The sequence below is a fragment of the Thermobia domestica genome, chromosome 7 (genome assembly GCF_964235325.1).
Source record: "Thermobia domestica chromosome 7, izTheDome1.hap1.1, whole genome shotgun sequence".
NCBI classification, from domain to species: domain Eukaryota; kingdom Metazoa; phylum Arthropoda; class Insecta; order Zygentoma; family Lepismatidae; genus Thermobia; species Thermobia domestica.
In genome coordinates, this window is record NC_137460.1 from 200,022,339 (window position 1) to 200,035,224 (window position 12,886).

At 35.0% G+C, this 12,886-nt stretch overlaps 2 protein-coding genes across 5 annotated transcripts in view; both read right to left on the minus strand.

Annotated features, from left to right (window-relative positions):
* LOC145690641 (zinc finger and BTB domain-containing protein 21-like) overlaps window positions 1-12,886 on the minus strand; it is a 47,624-nt gene that overhangs the window by 17,215 nt on the left and 17,523 nt on the right. Inside the window, exon 4 of one of the 4 annotated variants that reach the window (XM_081765732.1) lies at window positions 9,071-9,278. The exons of the other annotated variants lie outside the window; for them this stretch is intronic. Within the exon in view, the coding sequence (XP_081621858.1) occupies window positions 9,218-9,278 (61 nt within the window). The 3' untranslated portion in view covers window positions 9,071-9,217. Of the gene's footprint in view, window positions 1-9,070; window positions 9,279-12,886 lie in introns of those variants that run through there. 4 annotated transcript variants of the gene reach the window in all.
* LOC145690643 (uncharacterized) lies at window positions 1,126-8,804 on the minus strand. Its single transcript, XM_081765735.1, has 2 exons — window positions 8,682-8,804; window positions 1,126-5,855 (listed from the first exon to the last, which is right to left on the minus strand). Exon 2 carries the CDS (start codon window positions 5,742-5,744, stop codon window positions 4,527-4,529), a length of 1,218 nt encoding a protein of 405 aa, XP_081621861.1. The 5' UTR covers window positions 5,745-5,855; window positions 8,682-8,804; the 3' UTR covers window positions 1,126-4,526.

Genomic DNA, 12,886 nt, shown 5'->3' on the forward strand with positions numbered 1-12,886 from the left:
TCATATTTACGTTTCAACTAATCACTAAACAGTATATCAAACAAAATAGATTTGAAGTAGTAACAGTGACACTCACTGCTGAAAATTTCCTTCCAATCCTTGCTCGATAAAATCGCATCCACAATTAACCACAGATTTCTAGATTACTTACTTGAAGAATTTATACAGGTTATCCATCAAATTTTCCTTACTATTGTGTCCAAGGTATGTGAAAACATAAGTCTAGTAACTTTTACACGAGTGCCCTTTTCTCAGGCACAAAACCGTGCTTCCAAAAAGAAATTTAAACTTCAGCCACAGCACTAAACTTCTACCATCATTTTTCTCAACATGGTGGACAGCGTTAGTTCCATCCCCGTCCGGGATCTTGCTCGAAAAGTTGTTCTAGCTCCGTTAGAGTACTCTAACACCATTTACGTCCCAATTGCCACATTACACAACTGCTTGAACTATAGATCACCATTAGCATTTAAAAATCCTTAGAAATATTCATTATACTGAAAATTTCTTGACGAGTAACAAGAATCGACGTTTTACTCTATAGATGGTTTTGGTAAAAGGCAAAAGAAGATCAAGAAGAAGAGAGCTAATTGGTTCCTTAGTGACGCAACAAGAGGATAACACCTGACTCTAGTCACATCAAAAGGAGCCGAACCAATAATAAAATCTGGAATGAGCCTCAAACCAAACTGAGATTTCTTTAAGCTACAATGAGAAATAATTTCTACCTAACAAAGGGATGTTCCCAGAAGACATCAAGGCCGAATTTCAGAATGAAATTTTGAAGAAATTACAAAATTAAATTTTAAGAGTTTCTTTGCGAAGATTCCATACATCTAAATTCCTTTGAAAATCGCACAAAACCTATAAGAAACTACAAGAAACACACCTTTGAACCCACATAACTTAATACAAAGGACAAAATATGCAATAATAATAATATATTATGTTATATGTAATTTTATGGAAACTACTATTCCTATATTACTATTTTGACGAAATATTACACTTTTAAAGTGAACCCAAAAATATAATAATGATTTACAATAATTTTCAGTTGTGTTTTGGAAATGAATATAAACATAAATATTCAGGTAATTCAAAAAAAAAAAAAAAAATAAAATAAAATAAAAAATCACGGACCACGATACGTTATACGCAGGTATAATGTAACAAATTATTGTTTCCTATTGCTCACAGCTCAACCACAATCGATAATGAAGTAGATATCAGGATCCGAAAATGATAGGTAAGGAAATTTTTGGTGATAACTATATCTATTCATAGGAGGTTACTTCCGGTTTATGAGGATCACATACTAAACGACATTAGTATCCAACGTTGGTTGCAGCGATTCAAAAAACCTAGACTTTCCAGATCAGGGCAGAAAATTATAGCCACCTTTTTCTGAGATCCGTTTGGTGTCATTTTCATATACTTGTAGGAAGATGGGCTACAATTAATAAGAAGAATTACTGTTTGTCACTGGATAAGGTACGACGTGCTCTTCAGACCAAAACACTGGAGCTGCATGTTAAGAGCCTGCCTCAGTTAAATTTTTTTCAGCATTCAAGGCAAGGTTTGGCAATTGGTTTTATAAACATTGGAAATGATTTTCCGTTTCCCTAACAGATGGCATTTCATTCGGACACCAACTGCTAGTCAGTCACCACCCCCCCTCTCACCCTACTTCATTCAGATGGTTGCTAAAACGCTTGTGGGCGGTGAAAGGCAGACGGTTGTTTGCTACCAGCTCTTTTCGTTAGCGCAACTTTTCCATGTCTTTTCTTCCCTTTCCTGGCTTTCTGTGCTTGCTCTTGTGTGTTTCTCTCTGATTGCTTTGCACTGTTCAATGGGACTGCTTTTGCATTTGTGGTGTTGGAATAAAATATTACTACTTATTTATTTACTTATTCCACAATTCCTGGTAGGAATGCAATAGGCCTAATAATAATAAAATAATAATAATAATATTAATAATAATAATAATAATAATAATAATAATAATAATAATAATAATAATAAAGTTCAGAGTTGGCGCTAGGTCGCAATAGTTGGGGGCAAGAGGGAAGGTAAGAAAAATGTTGGAGAGGCGAGGCAATCACACTTCTTTTGCTATTATTATTATTATTATTTAATTCTGAGCTTCTACGAATCCAATTTATTTGTGACTGCATAGCTTTATGCTTGTGGGTAGCAAATGAACATCGGCACGTTTCTCGACACACTTTAATGTAAGCACAACACAGGAACATAAACTTACAGCAAATATTGAAAGAATCGTATCAGACAAATACAGTAAAGTGGATTGTAAATGTTAGAAGCACGTGTCTGCAGCCTACATGCTGTGAAAATGCACAGTACTTGAAACAATTTTATAAAGCCATGTAACAGTATTATGAAAGCAATTACATGTAAAGAAACATTAATGTCCACTACTGTGAGAATTTTTCAGTTTTTATATAAGGTTCTGTTCACTGTAATGGCAAATATAAAAAGTAAAAGCTCACAACATATCTAAACAAAAGTCAAATGGATCTTAGGGCAACAAAATTCTTCAGTTTTAATGTACAACACGAATTCTTTTATAAGTTTTTGCAAATCCAGAACTTTAAAAATTCGTTTTTAATTGAAAGAAAAGCAAGTAAATTTAGCTGAATATCATCAATCGTGTTTCTCAAATATGATTTCAGGATTCTTAGACAAAAGAGCAAGGAAACATGGAAATATTCAATGGTTAGCCATACTCAGGAGAGCTTAGTTAATTATGGATCAAACCAAGGGCGCCGATTTCTCTGTAAATTTGGGGGGGGGGGCATTCAGATGCAGAAGGTATATATGTAAGGATTTTAAGACAAATTGCATTCAAATTATGCCAAATATTGTATATTCATAAATACAATAGGGGGGCCCATATGAGCTTAGACCCCCCCCCCCAGGATCAGCGCCCTTGCATCAAACCTGCATTAAAGAATGCGTTAATGAACAAAGGTAGCTTTTATATACATCTATAAACATGTCAATGAACATCAAAGATTTCAATGTCATATAGATTTCAGTGACAAATTCTACAGCAGCAGTTCGTGACCATAAGTGCAGTGGTTATACATAGAAAAAATGAGAGGGGAGCGAGAAAAATATTAGAGTGGTGGTCGTCCCTCCTCGCCTTGCTGTAGAACAGCCACTGATAAAGTCGTCTTTCTTTGAGGGCATGTTTCAAACATGAGAAATAGCACACAACCTATTACTGAATTTAATAAGGTGCAAATAATAGAACAATTTTCAGCTTTTCATTACTGTAAAAATAAACTTGTTTATTTATTTGTTGAGGAAGAATACAACGGGCGTATGCCCAATTATAGTATTCTATATAAGGTAAATTATATTTTAGTTTTTGTATCACTAGAAATCCTTAGGAAAATATAATCAATCCATATTGTCAGTAGCACCAACAAAATTTAAACACAATATAATACACATAATATACTAAACGTAATATCATATACTAAACACAAAAGAAATGTATCACAATATAAAGCAGGGGCCGCGGTGGCTCAGTGGTAGACCGTGTGCGTGGGTTACCTCGGGGTTCTCCCGTTTCCTCCTACTTTCTTCATTCCACCATTTCATTCATTTCTCATCATCACAGTCTCCTTTAGCCTAGTCAGCATTATCGTGGGACGTAAAACTCAAAAATTTCATTTCATTTTTCACAATATAAAACCAAATTTAAAATTAACACAGCCAATCCAATTGTTAATATTATACAATGTGGAAACACAAAGTAAATATACAAATATAGATACAAGAGTGATATTACAAATACAATAAAATTATTTATAATTCCCTTTTATGGTTTTTTGTGCTCTGCGTAAGCCTGTTTTTTTCCCCCATCCTATGTTTATAAACTAGAACTTGCTATATAGGAATTTTGCTTGCTTTAGAATAATTGTATTAGATTATTCTGAGAACTTCTTTGGCTTTGATTAAATATGTTTATCTCGTTTTTCATTCTGCATAATCTATTGTAGGAAAAGTACATTTTCCAAATGGGTAACTTTTTAAACATTTTTGTTCGGGCTTTCATACGGTAGAAAAGGTCTTTGTTATTCATTCGAGTTCTAGTACCTGGTATCCGAAATTGGATTTCAGGGAGTAAGTCTGTAATATCTACGCTGTTATGAATTAATTTATAAAGAAAGAGTGAGTCATCCTCAGAGTAAAAACATGAGAAATAGCATAAACCTAACACTGTATATGATAAAGTACAAATGATAAATATAAAATGATTTTCAATACTGTAATTACCAACCCCACTAGTCTAGTGGCTAGCACGCGCACCTTTTGTGTAAAGCGTCTCGGGTTCGATTCTTGATGGGAATTGAAAGAGTGGTTCGGATTCCACTTTGAACTGTAGGCCGACGTCTCATAGGACGCTAACGATAACCAATCATTACTGGAATTACAACATAAACAATTATTGCATACATATACCCTAATACATATAACACAAAGATGTAAATTATTCAATTATACAATGTTTGGCTAGACTCGCTACAATGATCACTCTTTATCCCATTTTTCTTTTCCTGTGCCTTATTGCGTTCTCCTTCCAAAATATATGGGGGATCACGGATGAGCAGGACGATAGATTGGCAGCTTGTTGTAGGTAGCATTTTACACATGCGACCGAAATTCGATACTGTAAGTAACTTTCTTCTGTGCTCCATCCATTCACCACTAGTAAGCTGACCTATGGTTAGTCTTTCAAATAGTGCTCTTTCTTCTTCAGATCTAGAAAGAGACTGAAGAAACGCTTTCTTCTCAACTTCCAAACGATGGGGAGATAAATCTGGCCTTTGGACATTTGGACCGTAATCTTTATCTTTCTTGCTATATGAACCCGGAAAAAGAGATTTCCTACATTTTTTCTTAGAACCCTGTTCTCCTTGCGCATCTATTTTTCTCTTCCTCTTCAGCTCACTTGCTTTTGCAATGTCTCCTGGACTGGATTCATACATATTTTTATGTAAATTATAGAATGCCATACCTGTGTTGTGCAGAACAACAGCGCCAGCACATCTTCCGGCGTAAGAGCGACCGCCAGCAAAATTTATTCGTTTGCCCCCAATAAATTTAGCCACCGCAGCGTTATAATGTTCCACCTTGTTGCTGTCCACGTCATGAAGCAAACTTCTACTGTTTAAACTCAATAGCCTCACTGCCTCTCTCACTTTGTCCATTTCACGTACAATATTTACATCCGGTGTTCCGTCTTTGTATTTACAAAAGTAAGTTGCACAGTTGAGACGACTACCAAAAATGTGGTCTGTGGCATTTATAATGTCTTTCCGTAAATTTTCTATTTTGTCATATAATGACAGGTTTGTCTTCTTGTGATATTGAACTGCCTTTACTACTGCAGTTCGAAACCGCAGTAAGTTATCTCCTACCTTTTTCCTCATTGTGATGTTTCTGTTCTTTCTATCACTGTTTCTGGCAATGTCCCTTAATTTATTGCAGAAGTTGCGTAGCAAATGGTTACGACACTCAATTTTTTCAACTGTGATATTCTGGTAAGGTCGCGCATCTAATATTTTTTTGTATACGCTACTATCCCCATCCGCGATAAGCTTATTGTATCGGATGCCGTACATTTCCTCACTTTTGCTAAAGCCCTCTACTATTGCTGCAGCTTCCATCCCACTGGAGCTATGGTTCGAACTCCAATTCTTGAAGCACATATGGTCCTTTGGATCACAGCCTTGATTAGAAGCTCGAGTGCATGTGTAGCAATATTTGTTTTTTACTTGGATGTATAGAACCTTTCCAGTTTCCAATCCAACAACAGCACCCTGAAATGGAAATAAGTAAATATCATGGTTTCGTCAGTTTTATTATATAGATTACAGGGTGTCAAAAAAAAAATCAACTGGCAAACTTCGGGAGGTAATTCCTCACATCAAAATAAGACAAGACCAATAGTAGTCGTCAGCTCAAGACCACTTAGGAACTAGTATGAACCCTATCTGAATATCCATGCGGTAAAAGCGCAACAATTTGCATAGAGGAAGTTGAGATACTTCAAAACGTCTCTTTGAAGTTAGAATATGTTGTGTGTGCTTGCATAACTTCTGAAATTAATATTAGTTATTACAGGAAAGAGAAAAATTAAGTTAATGGTTTTCGGTTACGAATAGAAAAATGAAATGATTTCAAAATATCGTTCACATGAATATTGTCATTTATGCTTAATTAGTACTGAAAAGTGTCTCCTCGTACTCCAATTTCCTCTATACAATTCGTTGCGCAAGTACAGCAGGATTCTGAAACATGAATATTTGGATACGGCGCCTACTAGTTCCTGCGTGATGACTTGACCCGACTACGATCAGTTTCATAGTAATTGAGCTATGGGCCCATAAAGTTCATTTTCTCACGTTTTCGGCAGTCAATAGCTCCAAAACTATGGACTTTTGACTACGGGTTCATATATACTTTTTTCTTATTTTGATGTAAGGAATCACCTCCCGAAATTTATCGGTAGAATTTTTTGACACCCTATTTCTAATAGATACTTACTTAGAATTCTATATTTTAGTATACCTTCAATAAATTTGTTGTCTACAATTTTCTTTCTTGTATATAAGGGTTCAATATTAAAATACACCAAAATTCGTAATTATATTGTGTGTACGGTAATTAGAATTCATAACATAAGATTCCCATAAAGCATTTTTAACTGCCTCTATTTTTTTTTTCTGCGGCTGTTTTTGAACCCGCATGCCATATGGCAGCTGCGTATTCAAGTTTAGTTCTTACTAAACATTTACATAATATAAGGGAAAGTCAATAATTATCCGCACAATACACAAGAAGATTTCAGCACAATACGAGGATAACGTTTCGCCACAGCGAGGTGTTTACCAGTGGTCACACGAGCGTGAAGGATGAGGAAAGAGCGCAGGGTGAACAGCCACAACTGAGGTCAATATTGAACGCGGTCGTTTGACCACTTTTGAACTATTCAATTCACTGGTGAACACTTCACTATGGCAAAAAATTATCCCCGTACTAGCAGCGTTCACCCCGCTTCGCTGCGGTCACCCCGGAACGCAATAAACTTTGTTACTTAGATAATTTTTACTTTTTCGCTTTCAAGTGATATGATAAAAACCATAGAAGATTGCAGTAAATCTTAACATTATATCGCCTGTCATTTATGTTAACCCGCCCCGCTTCGCTGCGGTCATCCCGGTGCTGGCATATTGTAAAAGTGTCTGTAAAAATAAGCAAATCAATTAAAAAATTTTAAACAGAAGATTCAAGCTATTTTCCGCTGTATATCGCCTGTCATTTATGTTAACCCGCCGAGTGACACGGTCATGCGGGTTGCATATAAATACGTTTATTTTTACCTATGATGAACTAATAACAAAGGATTTGTACGTTATGGACACTTGAATGGTCAATTATCTCAAGACACTGGTAATTAAAAATTAAAGTGATATGATAAAAACCATCTAGGGTCCAAATCCTAATAACCCCCCAAAAATGAAAGAAATTGGTTCAGCCGTATTAGCGTGATGAGCGGACAAAATTTTGTACGTTCTCTTTTATATATATAGATTGTGCTGAAAGTGTTCTATGAATTTCCACTTCTGATATACCTTCAGACCACAAAACGGCCTACGGAACGCTGTTCTTTTGTGATGCAAACAGATAGTGACGCGGCCATCTTTACGTTGTAATAGCGCAAAGTGGACTGATGTGATAACCCTGCAACCTACCACAGGCGAAGATAACAGTACGACGTACCGGCTGGTGAGCTCACAAAGCCGTAGAACCAAATTAAAGACAATTAAAGCAAAATTGAGGATAATTATTGACTTACCCTAGTAATATGACTTTGCACTAGCAATTTCAGACCATTGATTGCAAACAAAATAATAATAATAATAATTTCCTGTATCCTTAACCAAATGTGTATGTGGATATTAAATTATTAGTATAAAACATTTATGGATAATTTACGACACTATAATAATAATAATAATAATAATAATAATAATAATAATAATAATAATAATAATAATAATAATAATAATAATAATAACAATAATAATAATAATAATAATAATAATAATAATAATAATAATAATAATAATAATAATAATAATAATAATTAACTAACTAACTAACTAACGCTATGGCCTATGGAACCCGGAGGTTCAGTGCCGCGTTCACAAAAGCTCTCCACTGACTTCTATCCTTAGCTAATTGCATCTAGTTTCTAATAATAATAATAATAATAATAATAATAATAATAATAATAATAATAATAATAAGAAGAAGAAGAAGAAGAAGAAGAAGAATATTTGAATAAAAATTATTCTAATGAGCTAGCATTGGTATAATAAAATATATTAAAATTTTAACATCTGAACCACGTGCACCAAATCAAAGTGCGAAGCTTATTTTCAGACATTGTTTTTCTATAACTTAATGTATTTATTTTCTTACCCCACAAATACAAAGACCGTCCAAAATTTATAGAAGGGATTCCAAAACGAAAGGTGTCGATCTGTGCGGATTTTTATCTTCTTTTTTCTCGAGAGCAAGCGAGAGTGAAAGGAAGGACTACAATACTACAAGAGAAAAGAATAATCCATAGTACTTACCACACCAGATAGAGATCTGTAATTTGTTCTGTATGATCTCTTTCCCCAGCTTCCATCAGCAACAACAGTTACAAGCGGTGTTCCGTCAGTATCCACGTTGTTTTTCTCTCTTGCTATCTTCGCTTCTTAGTCTGCAGCCTCTTTCATTTGTTCTATGGATGTATTTACCCATGAGTCATAAACAATGTCATGGTATTTCTTAAATGTATTTGGGGACATACATGGAATATTCATTGACGATAACATTCCATCTAATTGTGCATATCCACCACCCGTTGAGATTGTTCCTGCCACGGTTGCAGTATTTACGTCCATGCTTTTCGTTGTATCTCCTTGGGTAAGAACAGAACTTCCTAAATTACACATCGAGCATTTAAAAATTAGGCAACTTTTCAATCTCAAACGATTTTCTCTTACAACCTTCATATCTTGGAAAGTGAAACCTATAGGGCTATGTTTGTCCAATTCTTGAATGGCTTTTACAAAATGTTCGATATCTACGATTCTTCGACCTTTTAAAGCATGTCTAATACTATTTATACTTTCACTATTGCTGCTTTCTCCGTTCCGTGCTCGTTTGGTGACACTTTTTTCATCCTGTGAAAGACAGAATCTAATCAATTTTCTCAGTCAAAATTGAAATAAAATAATATGTATGTTTTTATTTGTTTCCAAAATAACTTTGTAGGCAAACCACGACTGATGAAAGGATCTTAAGAGAAAGAGAAGAGACGCATTCTGCAAGTTAAATGTCTGTTCGATTCTCTAGTCTCCAATTAGAAAGCTATTTATTGCACAGACCCTTATGTCAAAAATTCGGAAAATTTCTATGTAATTTTTACAATCGTCATCCGTTGATACAAAAACTAGTTGCAGCTAAAAAGTTTTTTTTTTTTTTTTTTTTTTTTTTTTTTTTTTTAAAGAACACGCATGTTTTTAAAATAAGCAATTAAACAATTAGGAAGCGGGCAAACATGGTCTTATCAATATGAATTTGCTTTCAACTTGCGTCTTGTCTTCGTATATGGGTAACAAGGAACCTTCTCCAATCTCTAAGGCCAGGGCCGCTTCCTTCCCAATTTCTAGACTCACCTAAAGGGTCCATGTGAACTCTGAGTTGGAGGTCTGATCCCTTTCTTGTATGTCCTTCCTTTGAACAAATTTCAATAATAATAATAATAATTTTCAACTACAACACGAATCAGTCGTAGAAGTGAAGGTATATGGTACATAAATTCAGCTGCATAATATACATTTCAGAACATAAAGTGAATTTATCTTCAAAGCGGGGTAACACCCTAGTATTTTTCCTGCTGCCAAGATCGCACTAAGGCACTTTTTCCAGATAGTTGTTTTAAGTTTACTGATTTGAACGTTACTTTGCAGGAAGCCCAATAATACTATAATAAATTATAGTACGCGGCATCCGAACTGGTGTATGACCGTCAGCGCTGCTCTCAAGTCCAACCCGGTTACAACGACGTTGCCAGAAAGTAGAAGACTACTTCGGCAGAAACTAAGATAGAAATTTGACATTTCTGATATAAAAGAGTAACCGAGAGTTGTAGAATATATCTTTCTGAGAATATTGGTAAAACAACCATGTTTCTAGCCAGGCCCGTATCCAGAGGGGTCTACGGGCCCTAAATTTTTACTGCCCTTCCTACAATTTTCACGGTGGTCTTGCAAATGAACTATAATATAGTTGGATCGCCTCCCCCCCCCAACTTCTACCGGGTCCTCCCTACATTATTCGGCTGGTTACCGGCCTGTTTCTAGCTTAATTTTTCGTATTTTGCGACTGTTTTTATTTTCCTGTAATTTCTTATTGTTATTATTGCTTCATGATGAAAGTTGATTTTAGCAATGAGAATTAGCTTAAAAAGATTAATTTTATGGATCCCCTGAAATTTTAAATTTCCGTTGTGCAGAGCACTAGGTCAGTTCTAAATGGAATCTATAACTGTATAGTGTGTTCTGGCACTACTGTGCAGAACTGTTCGAGGATACTAATCTCAATAGTTTTTGAAATCACTTATAAGAATGGGTTATAACAGCTGTTCCTAAACTTTCTTCTGCGAAACCTTGAATCGCTATAAAATATTCAATGATGTAATATGATTAATAATTTTCAGGTACATTGTAATTTTAAAAAGTATTTTAATTGTTTATTTTTAAGTTAAATCTATCTAACCATTTTAGCTAAAGCCGGGGTGGGTAAGGCGTCTATAAAATACAACACTTCTTGCTTGCTCATATAACGCAGATGGTCACTTGAGGACCATTATTTATTAGGTTAATTAATTTTTAAATGAGTGCCAATAACATAGCTTCACTGAAATACCGTTTCTCGTGACATCAGTGAAATCAATTAGTGCTGGTTATGATCAGAGAAATAATGGGTGACTATTCATATTGGCATTGTGGCATCCATATAGCATTGTGAGGACAATTGCGAAGCTACTTGGAAAATGAAATAGTGAACTATGATCTAGAAAGCCAGCATTAGGCCTAATGGCAAGGAGAACCGATGTACCGAACACATAATTTCCCAAAGACATGAGTGTGACAGTGATGATTTTATAAGATTTTTTCCAGCGGAACTTTAAATAAACGGGAAAGATGAAAGTAGTATTGATAAAATAATGATAAGCCAGGTTAAGGACGGTCGGAGAAATGCCCCGGGAAGGAGACTTTCCCCTGGCTTGCCATCCGAAATCATCATTAGCCATTAGCCAGCTATTTGGTCTTTGTCCTCTACGGGCTTCTTGTGCCAGGAGTTCAGTTTCAGTTCTTGATTTTAAAAAGCAGAAAAGGAAAAATTCCTTTCTATCAACCAACTGAGTGATGTACACTCATGTCCAAAATCATTGTCGCATATCTATAACTGTTTTCTTGTAAGAATATAATTTGATAATGATTTTGCAAGGTACTTTCAATACTGATACTATGTATATAATCGGGAAATATATATTTGTGGTAAATTTCATAGGAAAAGGATTAAAAATACGAAAATTATAATGAGTAAAATAAAATGTTGCTAAATGAACAAGAAAATTTTATTTTCGTTTTATTGTTCTTATTTACTGTTCTTTTGACATGAAATTTGCTACATACATGTCTTTGCCGATTATACACATACTAACATTATAAGAAATACCGGGCGAATTCGTTATCAAATTATATTCCTACAACATATTTATAGACATGCGACAATCATTTTGGACATGAGTGTACATAGACTGAAAATAAATCTGATGTCAAAATTTATGTTGTTTTCTGTTCGATGTTATGTTCTTGGTACCTGCCTGGCCAAATCCATGCGCGGAGTTAGATATTAACATTCCAAAACACCATTCCACAGACGAAATTCGAGGAAATGTATATACGAGATTTGACGAACACATACTGCATTTTATAGAACATATTCATTATTATAAAACCTGTAGCGTTTGCTTTTATGCTTTCCGTTTGTGTGTGTGTGGGAGGGGGTGCGAATTAGTCCATTGCAATGTTTTGAAATTTAGAGTACGAAAAATAAGGACATCAAGGGCGGCACCCTTATTTGAGGCACCTGTGGCTCAGTGGCAGGAGGCTCACCTCTAATGTATGGAGTCCCTGGTTCGATCCTAGCTCTCGAAGTGTGCCTCATGGACAACAAATATCGTGTGCATATATTTTCTCTATGTTTTCTTGTTTCCACCACTTTCTTCATTCCACTATCTTTCATTACATCATCGTCTCCCTTAGGCTGGGTAATAACATGGGACGTTAAATTAAAAAAATACATGATTAATTCAACGTACCTCAGTTATGCACTGTGGGTTAAAACAATATGATAATAAATAAAAATTAATGATGATGAAAGAATTAATGTAATTAAGATGATAGAAGGAAATGGGAAAATTTCGAGAAACCTAAGAACATATTTCCACCGCATTCTTGTAAGGGTTTTAGTCGAATCGAAGACACTTATCATTAGAAATCAGTGCTTCATCACTGAGCCACCGTGCATTCCGTATGTATATTTCATGAATTGGTGCATAACACATAATTGTTTTCTTGTTGCCAACTTCCTTTGTCTCACAATTAAAAAAAAAAAAAAAAAATCAAAATTCTAGGATATTGGCCATCGGTTTGCGGGGTCCTAAGTTTGATTCTTGGATGGATGTGAATGAGGTAATAAACGACGTACCTAGCCAACG